The sequence below is a fragment of the Conger conger genome, chromosome 6, assembly GCF_963514075.1.
Source record: "Conger conger chromosome 6, fConCon1.1, whole genome shotgun sequence".
Lineage (NCBI taxonomy): Eukaryota > Metazoa > Chordata > Actinopteri > Anguilliformes > Congridae > Conger > Conger conger.
This window is the reverse complement of record NC_083765.1, coordinates 49027274-49051213: the sequence shown is the minus strand read 5'-3', so window position 1 is coordinate 49051213 and position 23940 is coordinate 49027274. Positions and strand designations below refer to the sequence as shown.

The 23940-nt window shown below is 46.0% G+C and overlaps 1 protein-coding gene and 14 non-coding genes across 15 annotated transcripts in view; all 15 read right to left on the bottom strand.

Moving 5' to 3' along the window:
* fto (FTO alpha-ketoglutarate dependent dioxygenase) overlaps positions 1-23940 on the bottom strand; it is a 127096-nt gene that overhangs the window by 87524 nt on the left and 15632 nt on the right. The window contains exons 2-4 of the mRNA XM_061246228.1: positions 19293-19370; positions 17359-18058; positions 378-503 (exon numbers count right to left, since the gene is read on the bottom strand). Of these exons, the coding sequence (XP_061102212.1) occupies positions 378-503; positions 17359-18058; positions 19293-19370 (904 nt within the window). The remainder of the gene's footprint in view (positions 1-377; positions 504-17358; positions 18059-19292; positions 19371-23940) is intronic.
* Positions 4128-4200, bottom strand: trnam-cau (transfer RNA methionine (anticodon CAU)). Its single transcript has one exon. It is a non-coding gene; the product is annotated as a tRNA-Met (tRNA).
* Positions 4973-5045, bottom strand: trnam-cau (transfer RNA methionine (anticodon CAU)). The gene has a single exon. It is a non-coding gene; the product is annotated as a tRNA-Met (tRNA).
* trnam-cau (transfer RNA methionine (anticodon CAU)) lies at positions 5522-5594 on the bottom strand. The gene has a single exon. It is a non-coding gene; the product is annotated as a tRNA-Met (tRNA).
* On the bottom strand, positions 6154-6226 carry trnam-cau (transfer RNA methionine (anticodon CAU)). Its single transcript has one exon. It is a non-coding gene; the product is annotated as a tRNA-Met (tRNA).
* trnam-cau (transfer RNA methionine (anticodon CAU)) lies at positions 6703-6775 on the bottom strand. The gene has a single exon. It is a non-coding gene; the product is annotated as a tRNA-Met (tRNA).
* Positions 7549-7621, bottom strand: trnam-cau (transfer RNA methionine (anticodon CAU)). The gene has a single exon. It is a non-coding gene; the product is annotated as a tRNA-Met (tRNA).
* trnam-cau (transfer RNA methionine (anticodon CAU)) lies at positions 8098-8170 on the bottom strand. Its single transcript has one exon. It is a non-coding gene; the product is annotated as a tRNA-Met (tRNA).
* Positions 8731-8803, bottom strand: trnam-cau (transfer RNA methionine (anticodon CAU)). The gene has a single exon. It is a non-coding gene; the product is annotated as a tRNA-Met (tRNA).
* Positions 9280-9352, bottom strand: trnam-cau (transfer RNA methionine (anticodon CAU)). The gene has a single exon. It is a non-coding gene; the product is annotated as a tRNA-Met (tRNA).
* trnam-cau (transfer RNA methionine (anticodon CAU)) lies at positions 10298-10370 on the bottom strand. Its single transcript has one exon. It is a non-coding gene; the product is annotated as a tRNA-Met (tRNA).
* Positions 10930-11002, bottom strand: trnam-cau (transfer RNA methionine (anticodon CAU)). Its single transcript has one exon. It is a non-coding gene; the product is annotated as a tRNA-Met (tRNA).
* trnam-cau (transfer RNA methionine (anticodon CAU)) lies at positions 11947-12019 on the bottom strand. The gene has a single exon. It is a non-coding gene; the product is annotated as a tRNA-Met (tRNA).
* Positions 12580-12652, bottom strand: trnam-cau (transfer RNA methionine (anticodon CAU)). The gene has a single exon. It is a non-coding gene; the product is annotated as a tRNA-Met (tRNA).
* On the bottom strand, positions 13682-13754 carry trnam-cau (transfer RNA methionine (anticodon CAU)). The gene has a single exon. It is a non-coding gene; the product is annotated as a tRNA-Met (tRNA).

Genomic DNA, 23940 nt, shown 5'->3' with positions numbered 1-23940 from the left:
AGTATTTTTGCTTTTTTTTTTTTTCAAGTATGCATTTCAAGTACACAGCAGGGCAGTACACATGATTGAGGAGATTTTCTATAAGAAGAGGCCGCAAGTGATCTGGATCGGAGAGAGAGGGCACTGGCCAATAGACCAGGCCAAACCTACAGTAATACCATAGAAGTGGCAGGTTTCGACCCTGGGTTATATCATTAGCCATTGTTTTGACAGGGAGTCCGAATTACTGGGACATAAATCTTGGCCCGTCAGAAGAACAGGTTTACATGAGCTCCTCACAGTGACACACCAGGCAATGAAAGGTAAGCAATGGGCATCTCAGGGAACCCTGTCACTGACTTCCGTGTGTATGAGAGACGGGTGTCTGTGGACAGTACCTCGCATGTAGTAACAGTCTCCAGACTGTAGGGGGAGCGCCAGCCCCGGGGTGTGGATGTCCCAGGCCACCTTCAGCCCCACACGCCAGCAGGCCCCATCCACCTCTCCATCCTGCGAACCAGCACCTGTCCAAACAACCAGCATCGCCTTTTAGCCATATCTCTTTCCTCCAGACAACGTCATTTCACAGCAGTTCATGAGTTGACATCAGTAGTTACATTAGTTACATTATCAATGAAGGCAAGCACCTGTGCCGGCACCTGAGGCAGCTGTGTGGTAGGTCAACTGCACTGTACTTTCTAAAATGTCTTACAAAAAGCACATTAGTCAAAGATAACTGTACAGTGAATTACTGGACAGTAGTGTACTCCCCTCTAGGGTCTTTCAGCGAACTTATCCCTGGTTATGGGTATGCACTTTGTTGTACGTCGCTCTGGATAAGAGCGCCTGCCAAATGCCAATAATGTAATGTAATGTAATTAATATTTGTTCCACATAAGTGGGTCCCCTGCTCAGCTCAATGGCTTTTGTTTGTTACATGTTACATAAGTAGCCGTCAGTTTTGTGATGAATTTTGGTCACGTTTCCGCTAATTAAGAGCACAGGATCAGAGAGCTATTGTGGAGGAGGCAAGGCCAGAGAATGAAAAGCCGTCTCCTCTTGTTCTCCGTTCCCTGACCGTCCTCTCCTCCATCACACACCACACGGACGGGAAAATGAGCCCTGAAGCCCCTCAGCAAAATCAATACTAAAATCTTTCCACAGCCCTCTTCTCCTTCTGCCTTTTTGTTTGCTCAGCGCAAAAAAAATGTAACTTAATTTCCCACGGACACTTTACAAAAGCTGCAAATGGCACTGCTCCTAGACACTTGGCATAATGGGGTGCAAAGATTCCAGACAGGGCTTTCATTCCGGGAGAAAAGAGGCTCATCCGAGCGGGCTTCCTCGGAATACTAGCCGTGGCATTTATGGCACAGAGCGAAAAAAAGTGCCAAGGAAGAGGTGATCTAAAGAGCGAACAGAAAGCTAAAATTATAAACCAAAGTAAAATGGAGCCAAAGGAAAACTGACCCAAAAAAATTATAATTATCGCATGACAACTGTCAACAAATAGTGGTGAGAAGCCGGGAACAGGTTTTAGGCATTTCTCAGTCTCCCCACTGACTTGCATTGATCGCCTCGGTAAGGCTACATGTACACGTACCTGAGGGAGAGGGGTGGGAGTGTCAGTGAGTGAAAAAGAAAACGTCCTCAAGATGTACCCATCAGAAAGCTACTGCTCAACAAATACACTACGCAGCTGAGAGGCCTCATTAATGGCTGATTGCATACAAGAATTAAGTAACTTCACTTTTCATATATCGACGCTAACCTTGGTAACATCAAGTTGAACTAAATTTTGTGCAAAATAATTGTGAGAGTGAAGCCCATTTTTACCGTAAAGGGAAATGCACAGTTGCACAACACAAAGACCCCACACTGCCGTAAGATGAACACCAGTGCCCTGCGGGTCAAGGTTCAGACAGGTTTCCTACATCAGCAAGTCCCATTCTTTGACGGTTAAAAAAACTTAAAAACGGAATATGGAGTGATGTAGACAGTGGAAAAGCCAGTGGCTTTCTGCATTTTGGAAATCCACATACTACAAGAAATAAGGTAATGTCAGTGTTCTTTTCACAGGTACAGCGAACCAAATGCAAAATAGTTTCTAATTCTAAAAATGCAGTTATGTACTTATATGCAGTTACAGAATATCCATTGTTTATTCAGACTTTCTCTGAATTATCATTGTTGTCCTTTTCGCAGGTGCAGACTTCTACAGATGTTCTTGTACGTAGGAATGCAATTATCTACACACAGCATAAGCTCTCTGGAACACAATGAGCCCACATACAAGCTTCTCTGACCAGTATCGATAATCCTGTGGCACAGTAAAGGCGTGATCCCAATCTGTGAGTAAAAAACACAATCTAACTTCAACCAAACCTAGAACCGGTAAATGGCATGGGATTGAAGTAAGTGTTAAACTTGTTGATGGTGGTTGGGTATTTGAAAAAAAAAGTTAATCAATGGACCTCAATTCATATATTAGTATACAAGATCTTGTTATTGTGATAATTTTTATTCTTTTTTTACAATCTTCTTAACCTGTTGCTGTCTGAGGACAGCACAGTCTGGCTATATATATATATATATATATATATATATATATATATATATACAGTTATTTGATCCCTTATGTAGCTGTATAAAAGACACCTGTCCACACAATCAATCAGATTCCAACGTTTCCACCATGGCCAAGACAAAGGAGCTGTCTAAGGACATCAGGGACAAAATTGTAGACATGCACAAGGCTGGGATGGGCTACAAGAAAATAAGCAAGCAGCTTGGTGAGAAGTTAACAACTGTTGGAGCAATTAATAGAAAATGGAAGAAACACAAAGTCACCGCCAATCTCCCTCGGTCTGGAGCTCCACGCAAGATCTCGCCTTGTGGGATATCAATGATCATGAGAAAGGTCAGGGATCAGCCCAGTACTACACAGGAGGAGCTTGTTAATAACCTGAAGGCAGTTGGGACCACAGTCACGAAAAGAACCATCAGTAACACACTACACCGTGAAGGATTAAAATCCTGCTGCGCGTGCAAGGTTCCGCTGCTGAAGAAGGCACATGTACAGGCCCGTCTGAAGTTTGCCAAAGAACACCTGGATGATCCAGAGGAGGCTTGGGAGAAGGTGATGTGGTCAGAAAAAAAGAAAATAGAGCTATTTGGCATGAACTCAACTCGCCGTGTTTGGAGGAAGAGAAATGCTGAGTACAACCCCAAGAACACCATCCCCACTGTGAAGCATGGAGGTGGAAACCTTATGCTTTGGGGGTGTTTCTCAGCGAAGGGGACAGGATGATTTCACCGTATCGAGGGGAGGATGAATGGGGCCATGTACCAGGAAATTTTGGGCGACAACCTCCTTCCCTCAGTGAGAGCACTGAAAATGGGTCGTGGATGGGTCTTCCAACATGACAATGACCCAAAACATACAGCCAAGGCAACAAAGGAGTGGCTCAAAAAGAAGCATATTATGGTCCTGGAGTGGCCTAGCCAGTCTCCAGACCTAGATCCCATCGAAAATCTGTGGAGGGAGCTGAAGCTTTGAGTTGCCAAGCGACAGCCTCGGAACCTGAAGGATTTGGAGAGGATCTGCAAAGAGGAGTGGACCAAAATCCCTCCCAAGATCTGTGCAAACCTGGTGAAAAACTACAACAAACGTCTGACCAACGTCTTGCCAACAAAGGTTTCTCCACCAAGTATAAAGTCCTATTGTTCAATGGATCAAATACATATTTCATGTGAAAATATGATATAAAATTTCAAAAATGTATATGATGTTTTCATTGTGGATTATTTTGTGATATTCTGTCTCTCAATGTTAAAATGTACCTATGATTAAATTTGAAAAAGGATTTGTTCTTTGCTTTTGCTGTGGCTCTGTGTGCCAGGCACCGCCACAGTAAGCTGTAATCTTTGCCGTGAGAAACCCCAAAGAGCAACGTTTCAGGAGACAAATCTTTTCTAAGATAAAAATTTGAAGAAGTTGAGAAGCATGAGGTCCAGAAATGAATTCACTATCTGCCTGACCAAATTTGAAGTGGAGAAAAAACCGGGTAGTTTTCTTCTCGTAAACATTGACATGCAATGGCAATACAGGTAATCTTCCGTTAAGGGTGTAAAAGCCAAAACCACAGTGCCCCATGTGAGGGTCGAACTCACGACCTTCAGATTATGAGACTGACACGCTGCCAACTGCGCCAACGAGGCAGATGGACATTACAAAGAGCAATGAGGTAATCCATTTTGAGGGAATAAGACCTAATCTCAGAAAAAGTGTTTTCTTAACTGCAAATATGCTCAAGAACGACTTGTGGCTGTAGAAAGTGGTTGGGCTCTCATACAGTCCTGTGAAAAAGTCACAGACCACCCTGTCATAGGACCCCAAAGTATCCTGCAAAAATGATCGAGCAGCTGTTTTTCTCAGAACAATGAACTGGCTACCCCAGAGTGCCGACCTAAACAACATTGAATGTGTCTTGGATGACTTGGTTCAAAAAAAGCAGGAAATGCAACCTACTTCCAAGGCTGAAATTCACAAGCATAAGGCTCACAATTTTACTCACAACAAGTCTTCCCACATTAGCAGTGGAGAACAAACCTGGTGTTTCTCTTCTAGTATACATTGACATGCAATGTATACCTCACGCTCACGACTACTGTCTGTTCTGGCTCCATGGTGGTGGAACAAACTCCCCGTTGAGGTCAGAACTGTAGAATCTCTCCCCACCTTCAAGTGCAAACTGAAGATGCACCTATTCAAGCAGCACCTCTCCCCGTCCCTCCCTACCTCCCTGTGAACCTTAATTGTTGTCTTTGTGATTTACTTTGTGTATCGGTATTTTTAGTTGGCTGGTTATGGGTATGCACTTTGTTGTACATCGCTCTGGATAAGAGCGTCTGCCAAATGCCATTAATGTAATGTAATGCAATGGCAACACAGGTAATCTTCCGTGAAGGGTGTAAAAGACAAAAACCACAGTGCCCCGTGTGAGGGTCGAACTCACGACCTTCAGATTATGAGACTGACGCGCTGCCAACTGCGCCAACGAGGCAGACGGACAATACAAAAAGCAATGAGGTCATCCATTTTTAGGGAATAAGAACTAATCTCAGAAAAACTGTTTTCTTAACGGCAAATATGCTCAGGAACGACTTGTGGTCGTAGAAAGTGGTTGGGCTCTCATACAGTCCTGAGAAAAAGTCACAGACCACCCTGTCATAGGACCCCAAAGTACCCTGCAAAAATGATCGAGCAGCTGTTTTTCTCAGAACAATGAACTGGCTACCCCATAGTGCCGACCTAAACAACATTGAATGTGTCTTGGATGACTTGGTTAAAAAAAAGCAGGCAATGCAACCTACTTCCAAGGCTGAAATTCACAAGCATAAGGCTCACAATTTTACTCACAACAAGTCTTCCCACATTAGCAGTGGAGAACAAACCTGGTAGTTTCCTTCTCGTATCCATTGACGTGCAATGGCAATACAGGTAATCTTCCGTGAAGGGTGTAAAAGACAAAAACCACAGTGCCCCGTGTGAGGGTCGAACTCACGACCTTCAGATTATGAGACTGACGCGCTGCCAGCTGCGCCAACGAGGCAGACGGACATTACAAAAAGCAATGAGGTCATCCATTTTGAGGGAATAAGACCTAATCTCAGAAAAAGTGTTTTTGTTAACTGCAAATATGCTCAGGAACGACTTGTGGCTGTAGATAGTGGTTGGGCTCTCATACAGTCCTGAGAAAAAGTCAAAGACCACCCGTTCATAAGACCCCAAAGTTCTCCCCAAAAATGAACAAGCAGCTGTTTTTCTCAGAACAATTAACAGGCTACCCCAGAGTGCCGACCTAAACAACATTGAATGGGTTTGGGATGACTTGGATCGAAAAAAGCAGCAAAGGAAACCAAATTCTAAGGCTGAAATTTGAAGAACTTAACAAGCATAAGACTCACAAATCAGCATGTCTGCCCAAATTTCCAGTGGATAAGGGCTTAAATTTGAAGGACGTCACAGCATAACACTCACGATTGTACTCACAATATGTCTGCCCAAATTTGAAGTGGAGAAAAAACCGGGTAGTTTTCTTCTCGTAAACATTGACATGCAATGGCAATACAGGTAATCTTCCGCGAAGGGTGTAAAAGCCAAAACCACAGTGCCCCGTGTGAGGGTCGAACTCACGACCTTCAGATTATGAGACTGACACGCTGCCAACTGCGCCAACGAGGCAGATGGACATTACAAAAAGCAATGAGGTCATCCATTTTTAGGGAATAAGAACTAATCTCAGAAAAACTGTTTTCTTAACGGCAAATATGCTCAGGAACGACTTGTGGTCGTAGAAAGTGGTTGGGCTCTCATACAGTCCTGTGAAAAAGTCACAGACCACCCTGTCATAGGACCCCAAAGTACCCTGCAAAAATGATCGAGCAGCTGATTTTCTCAGAACAATGAACTGGCTACCCCATAGTGCCGACCTAAACAACATTGAATGTGTCTTGGATGACTTGGTTCAAAAAAAGCAGGCAATGCAACCTACTTCCAAGGCTGAAATTCACAAGTATAAGGCTCACAATTTTACTCACAACAAGTCTTCCCACATTAGCAGTGGAGAACAAACCTGGTAGTTTCCTTCTCGTATCCATTGACGTGCAATGGCAATACAGGTAATCTTCCGTGAAGGGTGTAAAAGACAAAAACCACAGTGCCCCGTGTGAGGGTCGAACTCACGACCTTCAGATTATGAGACTGACGCGCTGCCAGCTGCGCCAACGAGGCAGACGGACATTACAAAAAGCAATGAGGTCATCCATTTTGAGGGAATAAGACCTAATCTCAGAAAAAGTGTTTTTGTTAACTGCAAATATGCTCAGGAACGACTTGTGGCTGTAGAAAGTGGTAGGGCTCTCATACAGTCCGGAGAAAAAGTCAAAGACCACCCGTTCATAAGACCCCAAAGTTCTCCCCAAAAATGATCGAGCAGCTGTTTTTCTCAGAACAATAAACTGGCTACCCCAGAGTGCCGACCTAAACAACATTGAATGTGTCTTGGATGACTTGGTTCAAAAAAAGCAGGAAATGCAACCTACTTCCAAGGCTGAAATTCACAAGCATAAGGCTCACAATTTTACTCACAACAAGTCTTCCCACATTAGCAGTGGAGAACAAACCTGGTGTTTCTCTTCTAGTATACATTGACATGCAATGTATACCTCACGCTCACGACTACTGTCTGTTCTGGCTCCACGGTGGTGGAACAAACTCCCTGTTGAGGTCAGAACTGTAGAATCTCTCCCCACCTTCAAGTGCAAACTGAAGACGCACCTATTCAAGCAGCACCTCTCCCCGTCCCTCCCTACCTCCCTGTGAACCTTAATTGTTGTCTTTGTGATTTACTTTGTGTATCGGTATTTTTAGTTGGCTGGTTATGGGTATGCACTTGGTTGTACATCGCTCTGGATAAGAGCGTCTGCCAAATGCCATTAATGTAATGTAATGCAATGGCAACACAGGTAATCTTCCGTGAAGGGTGTAAAAGACAAAAACCACAGTACCCCGTGTGAGGGTCGAACTCACGACCTTCAAATTATGAGACTGACGCGCTGCCAACTGCGCCAACGAGGCAGATGGACATTACAAAAAGCAATGAGGTCATCCATTTTTAGGGAATAAGAACTAATCTCAGAAAAACTGTTTTCTTAACGGCAAATATGCTCAGGAACGACTTGTGGTCATAGAAAGTGGTTGGGCTCTCATACAGTCCTGTGAAAAAGTCACAGACCACCCTGTCATAGGACCCCAAAGTACCCTGCAAAAATGATCGAGCAGCTGATTTTCTCAGAACAATGAACTGGCTACCCCATAGTGCCGACCTAAACAACATTGAATGTGTCTTGGATGACTTGGTTCAAAAAAAGCAGGCAATGCAACCTACTTCCAAGGCTGAAATTCACAAGTATAAGGCTCACAATTTTACTCACAACAAGTCTTCCCACATTAGCAGTGGAGAACAAACCTGGTAGTTTCCTTCTCGTATCCATTGACGTGCAATGGCAATACAGGTAATCTTCCGTGAAGGGTGTAAAAGACAAAAACCACAGTGCCCCGTGTGAGGGTCGAACTCACGACCTTCAGATTATGAGACTGACGCGCTGCCAGCTGCGCCAACGAGGCAGACGGACATTACAAAAAGCAATGAGGTCATCCATTTTGAGGGAATAAGACCTAATCTCAGAAAAAGTGTTTTTGTTAACTGCAAATATGCTCAGGAACGACTTGTGGCTGTAGAAAGTGGTAGGGCTCTCATACAGTCCGGAGAAAAAGTCAAAGACCACCCGTTCATAAGACCCCAAAGTTCTCCCCAAAAATGAACAAGCAGCTGTTTTTCTCAGAACAATTAACAGGCTACCCCAGAGTGCCGACCTAAACAACATTGAATGGGTTTGGGATGACTTGGATCGAAAAAAGCAGCAAAGGCAACCAAATTCTAAGGCTGAAATTTGAAGAACTTAACAAGCATAAGACTCACAAATCAGCATGTCTGCCCAAATTTCCAGTGGATAAGGGCTTAAATTTGAAGGACTTCACAGCATAACACTCACGATTGTACTCACAATATGTCTGCCCAAATTTGCAGTGGAGAACAAACCTGGTGTTTCTCTTCTAGTATACATTGACTTGCAATGGCAATACAGGTAATCTTCCGTGAAGGGTGTAAAAGACAAAAACCACAGTGCCCCGTGTGAGGGTCAAACTCACGACCTTCAGATTATGAGACTGACGCGCTGCCAACTGCGCCAACGAGGCAGACGGACATTACAAAAAGCAATGAGGTCATCCATTTATAGGGAATAAGAACTAATCTCAGAAAAACTGTTTTCTTAACGGCAAATATGCTCAGGAACGACTTGTGGTCGTAGAAAGTGGTTGGGCTCTCATACAGTCCTGTGAAAAAGTCACAGACCACCCTGTCATAGGACCCCAAAGTACCCTGCAAAAATGATCGAGCAGCTGTTTTTCTCAGAACAATGAACTGGCTACCCCATAGTGCCGACCTAAACAACATTGAATGTGTCTTGGATGACTTGGTTCAAAAAAAGCAGGCAATGCAACCTACTTCCAAGGCTGAAATTCACAAGCATAAGGCTCACAATTTTACTCACAACAAGTCTTCCCACATTAGCAGTGGAGAACAAACCTGGTAGTTTCCTTCTCGTATCCATTGACGTGCAATGGCAATACAGGTAATCTTCCGTTAAGGGTGTAAAAGACAAAAAACACAGTGCCCCGTGTGAGGGTCGAACTCACGACCTTCAGATTATGAGACTGACGCGCTGCCAGCTGCACCAACGAGGCAGATGGACATTACAAAAAGCAATGAGGTCATCCATTTTGAGGGAATAAGACCTAATCTCAGAAAAAGTGTTTTTGTTAACTGCAAATATGCTCAGGAACGACTTGTGGCTGTAGAAAGTGGTTGGGCTCTCATACAGTCCTGTGAAAAAATCACAGACCACCCTGTCATAGGACCCCAAAGTACCCTGCAAAAATGATCGAGCAGCTGTTTTTCTCAGAACAATGAACTGGCTACCCCAGAGTGCCGACCTAAACAACATTGAATGTGTCTTGGATGACTTGGTTAAAAAAAAGCAGGAAATGCAACCTACTTCCAAGGCTGAAATTCACAAGCATAAGGCTCACAATTTTACTCACAACAAGTCTTCCCACATTAGCAGTGGAGAACAAACCTGGTGTTTCTCTTCTAGTATACATTGACATGCAATGTATACCTCACGCTCACGACTACTGTCTGTTCTGGCTCCACGGTGGTGGAACAAACTCCCCGTTGAGGTCAGAACTGTAGAATCTCTCCCCACCTTCAAGTGCAAACTGAAGACGCACCTATTCAAGCAGCACCTCTCCCCGTCCCTCCCTACCTCCCTGTGAACCTTAATTGTTGTCTTTGTGATTTACTTTGTGTATCAGTATTTTTAGTTGGCTAGGTAAGCAGTATTTGGATAGTTAAGTTTGGTCACTTTTGCTTTGTGCGTTGGTTGTTTATTTGTTCGTTTAAAAAAAAAAAAAAAAAACCCTGGTCCTTATCTTTGTTGTACAGGTAGCAGTTGAAATTGTACTTCCCTCTAGGGTCTTTCAGCGCACTCATCCGTGGTTATGGGTATGCACTTTGTTGTACATCGCTCTGGATAAGAGCGTCTGCCAAATGCCATTAATTTAATGTAATGTAATGCAATGGCAACACAGGTAATCTTCCGTGAAGGGTGTAAAAGACAAAAACTACAGTGCCCCGTGTGAGGGTCAAACTCACGACCTTCAGATTATGAGACTGACACGCTGCCAACTGCGCCAACGAGGCAGATGGACATTACAAAGAGCAATGAGGTAATCCATTTTGAGGGAATAAGACCTAATCTCAGAAAAAGTGTTTTCTTAACGGCAAATATGCTCAGGAACGACTTGTGGTCGTAGAAAGTGGTTGGGCTCTCATACAGTCCTGAGAAAAAGTCAAAGACCACCCGTTCATAAGACCCCAAAGTTCTCCCCAAAAATGAACAAGCAGCTGTTTTTCTCAGAACAATTAACAGGCTACCCCAGAGTGCCGACCTAAACAACATTGAATGGGTTTGGGATGACTTGGATCGAAAAAAGCAGCAAATGCAACCAAACTCTAAGGCTGAAATTTGAAGAACTTAACAAGCATAAGACTCACAAATCAGCATGTCTGCCCAAATTTCCAGTGGATAAGGGCTTAAATTTGAAGAACTTCACAGCATAACACTCACGATTGTACTCACAATATGTCTGCCCAAATTTGCAGTGGAGAACAAACCTGGTGTTTCTCTTCTAGTATACATTGACTTGCAATGGCAATACAGGTAATCTTCCGTGAAGGGTGTAAAAGACAAAAACCACAGTGCCCCGTGTGAGGGTCGAACTCACGACCTTCAGATTATGAGACTGACACGCTGCCAACTGCGCCAACGAGGCAGATGGGCATTACAAAAATCAATGAGGTCATCCATTTTGAGGGAATAAGACCTAATCTCAGAAAAAGTGTTTTCTTAACTGCAAATATGCTCAAGAACGACTTGTGGTCGTAGAAAGTGGTTGGGCTCTCATACAGTCCTGTGAAAAAGTCACAGACCACCCTGTCATAGGACCCAAAAGTACCCTGCAAAAATGATCGAGCAGCTGTTTTTCTCAGAACAATGAACTGGCTACCCCAGAGTGCCGACCTAAACAACATTGAATGTGTCTTGGATGACTTGGCTCAAAAAAAGCAGGAAATGCAACCTACTTCCAAGGCTGAAATTCACAAGCATAAGGCTCACAATTTTACTCACAACAAGTCTTCCCACATTAGTAGTGGAGAACAAACCTGGTGTTTCTCTTCTAGTACACATTGACATGCAATGTATACCTCACGCTCACGACTACTGTCTGTTCTGGCTCCACGGTGGTGGAACAAACTCCCCGTTGAGGTCAGAACTGTAGAATCTCTCCCCACCTTCAAGTGCAAACTGAAGACACACCTCTTCAAGCAGCACCTCTCCCCGACCCTCCCTACCTCCCTGTGAACCTAAATTGTTGTCTTTGTGATTTACTTTGTGTAATGGTAATTTTAGTTGGCTAGGTAAGCAGTATTTGGATAGTTAAGTTTGGTCACTTTTGCTTTGTGCGTTGTTTGTTTATTTGTTCGTTTAAAAAAAAAAAAAAAAAACCCTGGTCCTTATCTTTGTTGTACAGGTAGCAGTTGAAATTGTACTTCCCTCTAGGGTCTTTCAGCGCACTTATCCGTGGTTATGGGTATGCACTTTGTTGTACATCGCTCTGGATAAGAGCGTCTGCCAAATGCCATTAATGTAATGTAATGTAATGCAATGGCAACACAGGTAATCTTCCGTGAAGGGTGTAAAAGACAAAAACCACAGTGCCCCGTGTGAGGGTTGAACTCACGACCTTCAGATTATGAGACTGACGCGCTGCCAACTGCGCCAACGAGGCAGATGGACATTACAAAAAGCAATGAGGTCATCCATTTTGAGGGAATAAGACCTAATCTCAGAAAAAGTGTTTTTTTTAACTGCAAATATGCTCAGGAACGACTTGTGGCTGTAGAAAGTGGTTGGGCTCTCATACAGTCCTGAGAAAAAGTCAAAGACCACCCGTTCATAAGACCCCAAAGTTCTCCCCAAAAATGAACAAGCAGCTGTTTTTCTCAGAACAATTAACAGGCTACCCCAGAGTGCCGACCTAAACAACATTGAATGGGTTTGGGATGACTTGGATCGAAAAAAGCAGCAAATGCAACCAAATTCTAAGGCTGAAATTTGAAGAACTTAACAAGCATAAGACTCACAAATCAGCATGTCTGCCCAAATTTCCAGTGGATGAGGGCTTAAATTTGAAGAACTTCACAGCAAAACACTCACGATTGTACTCACAATATGTCTGCCCAAATTTGCAGTGGAGAACAAACCTGGTGTTTCTCTTCTAGTATACATTGACTTGCAATGGCAATACAGGTAATCTTCCGTGAAGGGTGTAAAAGACAAAAACCACAGTGCCCCGTGTGAGGGTTGAACTCACGACCTTCAGATTATGAGACTGACGCGCTGCCAACTGCGCCAACAAGGCAGACGGACACTCACGACTACTGTCTGTTCTGGCTCCACGGCGGTGGAACGAACCCCCCGTTGAGGTCAGAACTGTAGAATCTCTCCCCACCTTCAAGCGCAAACTGAAGACGCACCTATTCAAGCAGCACCTCTCCCCGTCCCTCCCTACCTCCCTGTGAACCTTAATTGTTGTTTTTGTGATTTACTTTGTGTATCGGTATTTCGAGTTGGCTAGGTGAGCAGTATTTGGATAGTTAAGTTTGGTCACTTTTGCTTTGTGTGTTGTTTGTTTATTTGTTCGTAAAAAAAAAAAAAACCCTGGTCCTTATCTTTGTTGTACAGGTAGCAGTTGAAATTGTACTTCCCTCTAGGGTCTTTCAGCGCACTTATCCCTGGTTATGGGTATGCACTTTGTTGTATGTCGCTCTGGATAAGAGCGTCTGCCAAATGCCATTAATTTAATGTAATGTAATGTAATGCAATGGCAATACAACCACAGGGCCCTGTGTGAGGGTCAAACTCAGGACCATCAGATTATGAGACTGACGCGCTGCCAACCGAGCCAACAAGGCAGATGGACATTACAAAAAGCAATGAGGTCATCCATTTTTAGGGAATAAGAACTAATCTCAGAAAAACTGTTTTCTTAACTGCAAATATGCTCAGGAACGACTTGTGGCCGTAGAAAGTGGTTGGGCTCTCATACAGTCCTGTGAAAAAGTCACAGACCACCCTGTCATAGGACCCCAAAGTACCCTGCAAAAATGATCGAGCAGCTGTTTTTCTCAGAACAATGAACTGGCTACCCCAGAGTGCCGACCTAAACAACATTGAATGTGTCTTGGATGACTTGGTTCAAAAAAAGCAGGAAATGCAACCTACTTCCAAGGCTGAAATTCACGAGCATAAGGCTCACAATTTTACTCACAACAAGTCTTCCCACATTAGCAGTGGAGAACAAACCTGGTGTTTCTCTTCTAGTATATATTGACGTGCAATGGCAATACAGGTAATCTTCCGTGAAGGGTGTAAAAGACAAAAACCACAGTGCCCCGTGTGAGGGTTGAACTCAAGACCTTCAGATTATGAGACTGACGCGCTGCCAACTGCGCCAACGAGGCAGAAGTACAACAGGAAAAGCAAAGAGGTCATCAATTTTGTGGGAATAAGACCTAATCTCAGAAAAAGTGTTTTTTTAACTGCAAACTGCAACTGTGCTTTAAAACAGCCGACTTTGCAACATCATGGCAGCGCGTAGAAGTAGGCATCATGGCAGGCTGTACCATCTCACCCTTGGCCTTCACAATGACCATGGAGGTCATCATCAGAGCCTCAAGATGGGTGGTGGGGGGTGAGTGAACTAAGAACGGGATCCGCCTTCCACCTATCAAAGCATACATGGATGACATGACCACTCTGACCACTACTGCAGCATGCACCAGGCGGCTACTTGCAAAACTGCAGGAGAACATCAAGTGGGCCCGGATGAAAATCAAGCCGAACAAGTCAGAAAGCATCTCAATAGTCAAGGGAGAGCTTAAAAACGTGAAGTTCTGCATTGGTGACGACCCAATACCAACGGTGTCTGAGCAACCTGTCAAAAGCCTGGGCAGATGGTATAACACAAGCCTCAGGGACAAAGACCAAGTGCAGCAACTAAGGCAGGACATCACCAACAGTCGGGAAAACATCAACAAGACCCAACTGCCAGGGAAGCTTAAGCTCTGGTGCCTGCAATTTGGACTTCTCCCTCGGGTAATGTGGCCACTCACTATCTACGAGGTCCCAATAACAACTGTGGAGAAGATGGAGCGAACCATGACTTCTTACACGAAGAAATGGCTTGGGGTCCCACGCTGTCTGACTAACATCAGCCTCTACGGCAAAGGGGTCCTTGAACTGCCATTCACAAGCCTCACCGAAGAGTACAAGTGCTCTAAAGTAAGACTCCAGATGACTTTGAAGGACCCCAGAGACCAGACCATCAGCAATGCTGCACCACCCCTGTTAACTGGACAGAAATGGACACCATCCGATGCGGTGCAGCATGCTACGTCAGCCCTGAGGCACAACGACATCGTGGGGCATGTCCAGCTGGGAACAGGAGGCTTTGGCCTTGCAGCAAGTAAACCAACTTGGCGTTAGGCCTCAACATTAGAGAGGAGGAAAATGGTGGTCGAGGAGGTTCGCCGTCGGGAGGAGGCTGAAAGAAGCGCGAGGCCATCTCTCTTGCCAAGCAGGGACAATGGATGAGGTGGGCAGGCCTGGAGAGGAGAAAGCTCAGCTGGAGGGAGCTCTGGGAAATGGAGGCAAGCAACATCAGCTTCATCATCAGAGCTACCTATGATGTGCTCCCATCTCCAAAAAACCTCCACTAGTGGTATGGCGAGGACCCAACCTGTGCTCTCTGCCCAACTCCAGCAACTCTCAAACACATCTTGACCGGTTGTAAGACCAGCCTCACACAAGGCCGCTACACCTGGAGGCACAACCAGGTCCTTAAGAGTCTGGCAGAAGATTTTGAGAGCAAGAGGAATACCACCAACTCCTTGCCCCTGAGAGCAACCAATTCCATCACGGCACCATCATTCATCCGAGAGGGACAGAAAAAGCCCAACCACCCCCCTACCAAACCAGAAGCTGGACAGCTAGCCAATGCCCGGGGTTGGAAGATGCTAGTCGATATTGGCCAGCAACTGATCTTTCCACCTGAGATTACAGCCACCACCCTTAGGCTAGACTTGGTACTCTGGTTCCCTTCACTGAAGTCTGTTTACATCGCAGAGCTCACAGTCCCATGGGAGAATTCAACCGAAGAGGCCTATGAGCTCAAGAAACTGCGCTACACAGAACTGGCAGCAGATGCTCAACAACGAGGATGGAATGCGAAAGTCTATCCGGTTGAAGAGGGATGCAGTGGTTTTGTGGCTTCTTCCATCATCAGGCTGCTGAAAGACCTTGGAACAGGCTCTGCGACAGATAATTAGATCAGTCTCTGAAGCGGCCGAAAGAAGCAGCCAGTGGATATGGATCAAGCGGAAAGACCCTTGCTGGGCTCAAAGAACACCAACCCCACACCCCACTTGAGAACCCAGGTCAGAACCCTCCAGGAGGAGGGTGAACAAGGTATCAGCTTTAGGCTTGAATCAGGGCAGAGGACGCCCCCTGCCTTGCATAGTCCCGTGGGCTGTGCCATTTAAACAACCAGGCAATTCTCATGATTGTGCATGGGACATAAGCTCAGGCTTGATCCCTGTAGCACTTTTGATGAGGGTGGCGAGTGTTGAAAGGCCGAAACACCCCCTGATTCAAAGGTACACTACTGACGATGTGTCCCGAAATTTACATCCTTCCCATGTCTGAGATACAGCTCCCACACCACTCTCAACATCAAGGCAAACCTCATGTGAATACCATCCATTGGCACAACCGACAGTTTACCATCACGTCCCGTGTTTCATGATTCTGATTCAGGAACGACTTGTGGCCATAGAAAGTGGTTGGGTTCTCATACAGTCCTGTGAAAAAGTCAAAGACCACCCTGTCATAGGACCCCAAAGTACCCTCCAAAAATGATCGAGCAGCTGTTTTTCTCAGAACAATGAACTAGCTCCCCCAGAATGCCGACCTAAACAACATTGAATGTGTCTGGGATGACTAAAAAAGTAGTAAATGCAACCAACTTCTAAGGCTGAAATTCACGAGCATAACACTCACAATTGTACTCACAACAAGTCTTCCCAAATTTGCAGTGGATAACAAACCTGGTAGTTTTCTTCCTGTATACATTGACGTGCAATGGCAATACAGGTAATCTTCCGTGAAGGGCTCTGTGTGAGGGTCGAACTCACGAGGGCTGACCTCAATATCATTGAATGTGTTTTGGTTTGAGAAAAGCAGAAAATGCAACCAACTTCTCAGAATGAAATTTGAAGATGTTTACAAGCATATCCCTCAGAAATATATTCACTAATTTTGGATTCACAATCTGTCTGCTGAAGTTTGCACTGGAGAACCAATGTGGTAGTGCACGTTTAAATTGACATTACAATACAACCAATCTACAGTAAAGAGTGAAACAGACAATTTGTGGTCGGGACACATGCCTTGATTGGCTACATCTTCAGTTCTTGTTCATGATACACGCTCTACTTGGCTATGTCCTGCCACTTCTGATAATAGACACGTGCTCTGATTGGCTGTCTCCTCCAATCCTTGGTAGAATTTTGGTCGGTAATGGGGAAATGATTGGACAGAACTACAGAAACTCCCAGCTTCCCTGGGGCGGCAACAAGGCAGCCGGCCAGTCACATAGCAGTCCTCCAATGAGGTCACCAGTTTTGTGGATATTAGCACAGATCTACCCTATTTTTGTAAATTCATGCTGTAGAGAGTTGCAAGTGGGGAAAGGGAGAGCACAGGATTTGTGTTTTTTGGGTTAAGGGCCATACTCAAGGGCCTACCGGCAGGGCTCTTTTTTCATTTAGGTTTAAGTTTAGGGATCCAATTTCATCTCTCCAGATGCAGGTCAGCATCCCTATATACCAACCAGGGGATCGAACCAGCAACTCTCCAGTTACCAGTTGAACACCACAGCACTAGGCTAGGTTTGCAATGGCAAAGCTACCACAGAGGAAAAGTGCCCGAAAAACTGGTCATGAAGGTGCACCAGGCCTGTAACTTTCCCGGGGTCATGTGTTTTTTTTCTCGGCACGTCTCCCCTACCTTTCTCGTCCGGGCTGCTGCAGTTGTAGACGGCCACGGGGGACTGTGGCACCAGGTTCTCGTCATGGTGCCAGCTGACCGCCATCTTGCCCATGCCGTAGTACGGCTCCTCCTTCAGGTCCTTCATCGCAGCCGGATCCATGTAGTTCAGCAGGGTGATGTTGAACCGGGGGTCCGCGAGGCCGGTCCCCAAGGCGTCCGGCTCGGAGCTGCCTTGGCCGCCGGGCGGGTCATCGCTGCCCCCCTGGCCCTCGAGCGGGTCATCGCTTACCCCCTGGCCCTCGGGCAGGTCCTCGCTACCCCCCTGGCCCTTGGGCGGGTCATCACTGCCCCCCTGGCCCCCCGCCGCCTCCCTGCGCTCCACGTCCTGGCAGAAGAACTGGTTGAGCTCCCAGAGGGCCCGGCAGGCGTCGCTCAGCTCGCGGTCGCAGCAGACGTCCGCGGCGCCCCCGTCCCGCTCCTCCTCGTGCCACGGCAGGGCGAAGAGCCGCGTGCCCAGGTAGCGGTAGGTGTCGCCGGGCCGGCCCACCAGGGCGCGGGACACGGCGGTGAACACGTCCCTCCCCCGGATGCGCACCAGGTCCCGGAACAGGCAGCCGCGGCGCTGCAGGGAGCGCAGGGCGGAGCGCACGCGCTCGTGCAGGTCGGAGGGCAGGGACTCGGCCTGCCGCAGGGCCAGGCCAGAGTAACTTGACTCCCACTGCGGAGAGAAGCCAAGGCACATCACTGCTTTTAGGCACACTGAGCCCGTAGGTACACTGTCAGGGTAGGAAAAGGTGAGCATTGCTGGGCTGAGTGGCCTGTTCTTGTCATGATATGGTTACGTTATGCTATACACAACTTACTGCCTCGTGCTGACACCACCACCACCCAGATGGCGTGTTATAGGAACAGCGGGTCTTTCCCAGCAATTCAATGTAAATTCAAAATGTACAGGCAAAACAAGAAATAATACATTCAATACAAAGCCTTTGTGAAAAAGGCTAAGAGGTAACAGAATGTCTGTTTGAGGGCCAGTTGCAAGCCCAATCTGCTCATTCCCTACAGTGTAGGCATAAGACATATACAGCATCGGATGACTATTTGTGGACTGTAGCATTTGATCACAGATTACTGTGTCAGATGAATCATAGCTCCAGCAGGCGATCAAGATTGTCACAGGTAAATGACAGCATTCAGTGGATAATGACAGTCTGCAGCAGGTAAAGACACGACATGTAGTAGGTAAAAACTCCATAGTCCATAGTTGGTAATGACACAGGATGTAGCAGGTAATGACACAGTCTGTGGGGATGAATGACACAGTCGATGGGGATGAATGACAGTCTGTGGGGATGAATGACACAGTCTGTGGGGATGAATGACACAGTCTGTAGAGATGAATGACACAGTCTGTAGGGATGAATGACACAGTCTATGGGGATGAATGACAGTCTGTGGAGATGAATGACAGTCTGTGGGGATGAATGACAGTCTGTGGGGATGAATGACAGTCTGTGGGGATGAATGACAGTCTGTGGGGATGAATGACACAGTCTGTAGCGAGGTAATGACAGTATTTGGGGATGAATGACACAGTCTGTGGGGATGAATGACACAGTCTGTAGGGATGAATGACACAGTCTGTAGGGATGAATGACACAGTCTATGGGGATGAATGACAGTCTGTGGAGATGAATGACAGTCTGTGGGGATGAATGACAGTCTGTGGGGATGAATGACACAGTCTGTAGCGAGGTAATGACAGTATTTGGAGATGAATGACAGTCTTTGGGGATGAATGACACAGTCTGTGGGGATGAATGACACAGTCTGTAGCGGGATGAATGACAGTCTGAGGCAGATGATAACACGAGCGTGACGAGCAATGACAAGAGATTGTTGACACGGACTGGAATGGGCCAGGACCGTAGACCCGGAGGGGCCCCACTCACCAGCTGCTGGAATCCAGTGTCTGTGGGGGAGAGGAAGGGAATGTGCTGACCCCCCAGCTCCTGCAGCAGCTTCTGTCTCTGGGGAAGACAGGAAGTGCACAGAGACAGCGGTCACGTATTCACAATATCAACCAAGAGCAGCAGCTTTGGCTCAGGAGGCAAGAGCAGTCGTCAGGCACTCAGAAGGGCGCTGGTTCGATCCCGCTCTGGGTGTGTCGAGGTATCCCTGAGCAAGACACCTAACCTGGCACTTTGGATAAAGGTGCGATATAAATGCCAATCACTCACCATTCTGCCTCTGGAGAACACAGGAAGTGCACAGAGACAGCGCGTACATCTTCATGATACCAACTGAGCAGTACCGTATTGCACACTTCAGCGGGCCCAGGCTCAATATTTAACGATGAATATGTTTTTATCAGTAAGAACTACAATACTTTTTTCTGTGATTTGAAAGCCGCACTTTAATAAAAGGAAGCACCCCTCCAGAATTATCACCAAAGACAAAATTTTCTGCAGTGTTTCGCTGCATGAGACATGAATACACATTTGCCTTTCTCTAAAGCCAGTTGTCATTTCCGGCTTTCTTCAACAGTCAATTTCTCACTCCGGAGGATGGTTTAGCCATTATTAGGTCACAGTCAATCAAGATATAATCCGGCTACCACGTCCAGAGGAGAATTTCATATTCCCATTTTCAAAATTTGACTACTCCACAGTTCCTTTTATGGTCCTATTCAGTTTTGAGATGGTTTTCAGGCTCCTGGTTATAAAACAGGCTCCCCACTGCACTCTTTGTTCTTTTTATAAAAGCACAGGCATGTCGGGGATGAAAGACATTTTTATCAGGGCGCATTCCACTCAAACCTGTAAATCTAATAAATAAAACAAAGTAAAACTGTGATTCCCAAATAAATTTTGCATGCAGAGCACTTCCCTGCCACCCCACCCACCCCCCATTCGCCCCCCTCCACTGCTCTGTGGCCTTTTCACACAGGTGCTTAAAGAGCAGAGACCACACAATTCACAGCGGAGAGCAAAGTCAAAGTCCCATTATTTCCACAAGACCTTTCAGTCCCTTTTACCCCCTTTATACTGCGGTGAGACTGGATTCCCTATTTTTTATATCAGAGCACCCGGCACTCTGACGTTTGTAGAGAGCAGGGCTCGTATATGACCGGGACGTTTACAGGGCAAGTCACACGTTTCCGACAGCACCACGACGGCAGAGACTTCACACAAGACACTTTAGGAATGTGAGAGCACCCTGCCAAGAATACGGCAGACTTCTAGCAGGAAATGAAACTAAATGAAATGTGCCATTAATTACACTAGAGGTCAAACTCACAGAGGTCGAAAAAGGTCACATACTGTACACAATCCAAAATTTTGAAAATGCAGAAATTAGATCTTTAAAAAAATATATATATATATTTGTTTTTATTTTCTAGAAAAGGTGTCGGTGTAGAAGATCAGGATGCTTATGCATTTTAGCCACAAAACAAAATAGACGAAAGACGAGTGTAACGGCAGGTCGTTTCAGGGGTGCGTTATGTACCGTCCCTGTCAAATTCCCACAAAACAGCCACTGAAAGTCTGATTGGCTACAAACTGATTCCCCTAGGTCATCACTTCCAGTGACTTCGCTTTGGTTGAGAAAATTGAAAAAGTCTAGAAAATTTAGAAGGGTTTTTTAATAGGCGCCCAAAACAATATATTACGGGCACCTTATACCTTTGGGATTTATGGTAGTTACGCATAGGTGCAAATGGCGCTCTTAGTCCTGAAAGGGTTAAATACACAAACACACACACACACATTCTCTCTCTCTCTCTCTCACACACACACAGTGCACTCTGCTCACACAGGCAGGCTGCCATGTACATGTCAAATGCATCGAGGTGCTCGCAAATTCCACAAAAGATGCAACGCCTGGCACTCAGCAACACATCAAAAGAGAAAATCCCAAATCCCAAAGAACGACAGCACTTAGACACCAAGAGGTTTACCCAAAAAACTTTTTTATTTCATCTAATTTTTCTTGAATTGGCATTGTCAACAGATGGTATAGACAATTGCACTCAAGGCTGAAGTGTCTTCTCATCTGGGCCTGAGAGAAGTGTTAATGTGCCTTTATACCACAGCACGGAAAAATAACCGACCACCTAGGGCAAATACGCCATTCTGATTGGCCGAGACGCATCACCTGGGTGGTCATTAATTTTGAAAATCTTGCCAACGAGAACAGATGGAACAGGTGTGTGGAATTCTTCACAGGCTCTTGCGTAGCTCCTCATGAGGAAGCCTGTTGGCGGTGGTTGAATCTGGACCAGAGAGCCCCTGACTGTCTGGGATGAGCGCAGAGTCCAGGTCCACCCCTGCAGCACACAGACAGAGGGGGCCAATTGGATGTGGAACATATAGTGGTGTGAAAAAGTCCTGATTTCTATTTTTGCATGATTTTTTTGCATGTTTGTCACACTTAAATGTTTCAGATCATCAAACAAATTTAAATATTAGTCAAAGACAACACAAGTAAACACAAAATGCAGTTTTTAAATGAAGGTTTTTATTAAGAATCCAAACGTACATGGCCCCGTGTGAAAAAGTGATTGCCCCCTAAACCCAATAACTGGCTGGGCCACCCTTTAGCAGCAAAAACTGCAATCAAGTGTTTGCGATGAGTCTCTTGCAGCGCTGTGGAGGAATTTTGGCCCACTCACCTTTGCAGAATTGTTGTAATTCAGCCACATTGGAGGGTTTTCGAGCATGAACCACCTTTTTAAGGTCATGCCACAGCATCTCAATAGGATTCAGGTCAGGACTTTGACTAGGTCACTCCAAAGTCTTCATTTTGTTTTTCTTCAGCCATTCAGAGGTGGACTTGCTGGTGTGTTTTGGATCATTGTCCTGTTGCAGAACCCAAGTTCGTTTCAGCTTGAGGTCACAAACAGATGGCCGGACATTCTCCTTCAGGATTTTTTGGTAGACAGCACAATTCATGGTTCCATTTATCACAGCATGTCTTCCAGGTCCTGAAGCAGCAAAACAGCCCCAGACCATCACACTACCACCACCATATTTTGCTGTTGGTATGATGTTCTTTTTCTGAAATGCGGTGTTACTTTTACGCCAGATGTAATGGGACACATACCTTCCAAAAAGTTCAACTTTTGTCTCGTCAGACCACAGAGTATTTTCCCAAAAGTCTTGGGGAACATCAAGATGTTTTCTGGCAAAATTTGGTTTTCGTCTTGGAACTCTGCCATGCAGGCCATTTTTGCCCAGTCTCTTTCTTATGGTGGAGTCATGAACACTGACCTTAACTCAGGCAAGTGAGGCCTGCAGTTCTTTGGATGTTGTTGTGGGGTCTTTTGTGACCTCTTGGATGAGTCGTCGCTGCGCTCTTGGGGTAATTTAGGCCGGCCGGCCACTCCTGGGAAGGTTCACCACTGTTCCATGTTTTCGCCATTTGTGCATAATGGCTCTCACTGTGGTTTGCTGGATTCCCAAAGCTTTAGAAATGGCTTTATAACCTTTTCCAGACTGATAGATCTCAATTACTTTCTTTCTCATTTGTTCCTGAATTTCTTTAGCTCTCCGGATTGATGTCTAGCTTTTGAGGATCATTTGGTCTACTTCACTTTGTCAGGCAGGTCCTATTTAAGTGATTTCTTGATTGAGAACAGGTGTGGCAGTAATCAGGCCTGGGTGTGGCTAGAGAAATTGAACTCAGGTTTGATAAACCACAGTTAAGTTATGTTTTAACAGGGGGGGCAATCACTTTTTCACACAGGGCCATGTAGGTTTGGATTTTTTTTCTACCTTAATAATAAAAACCTGCATTTTGTGTTGTCTTTGACTAATATTTAAATTTGTTTGATGATCTGAAACATTTAAGTGTGACAAACATGCAAAAAAATAAGAAATCAGGAAGGGGGCAAACACTTTTTCACACCACTGTATAATAGAGCTCTCTGTTTGGAGAGCAAACTCTCTGCGTGACGTCAACCCCAGGACATACCCGGCTCACGCAAAAAAAGCTGGCCAGCGATCAGATATTTTGACGAGCGGCCTGCAAAACAACGCCTTCAGCGTTTACCGGCAGCGACATCAGAAGCGCTTCCGGACTGCACCGTTTGACTCGCTCTCGCTAAAACTGGGGAGTGGGTGTCACCAGGGTGGGGAATGCCTCTCTCCGGCCCCAGGGCGAGAGGGACGGGCCCTCACGGCTGAGCAGCCCCGCTCGGCCCGGGACACGGCGGGGGTACGGGGTGAATCTGACACGCGTGTGCCATCGCGCTCGATCGTTCGCACACGCACGCTGCTCACAGCGCCACCGTCTGGCTCGCAGAGAACGTTTGCCAGGCAACAGTGCGGACCACCGGGAGAAGCGCCTACGTACCGGAGAAACGGTGCGGTAGTGCCCTCCCGTAACAACAATTTACACTGATCAGCAATGGCAATGCAGTCTACAGTGAAGGGGGGAACCACAGCGCCCCGTGAAGGTCAGCCCACAAGAGGGTTGCACTGCCTACAGACCCAATGAGGTCGGCAGAATGACTGCCGTCTGTGTGCCTCCACCGCTGCACTGACGACCGTGAGGACAGGGACGGGGAGGGGTGACGGTAAGGGGAAAGGCGGTATC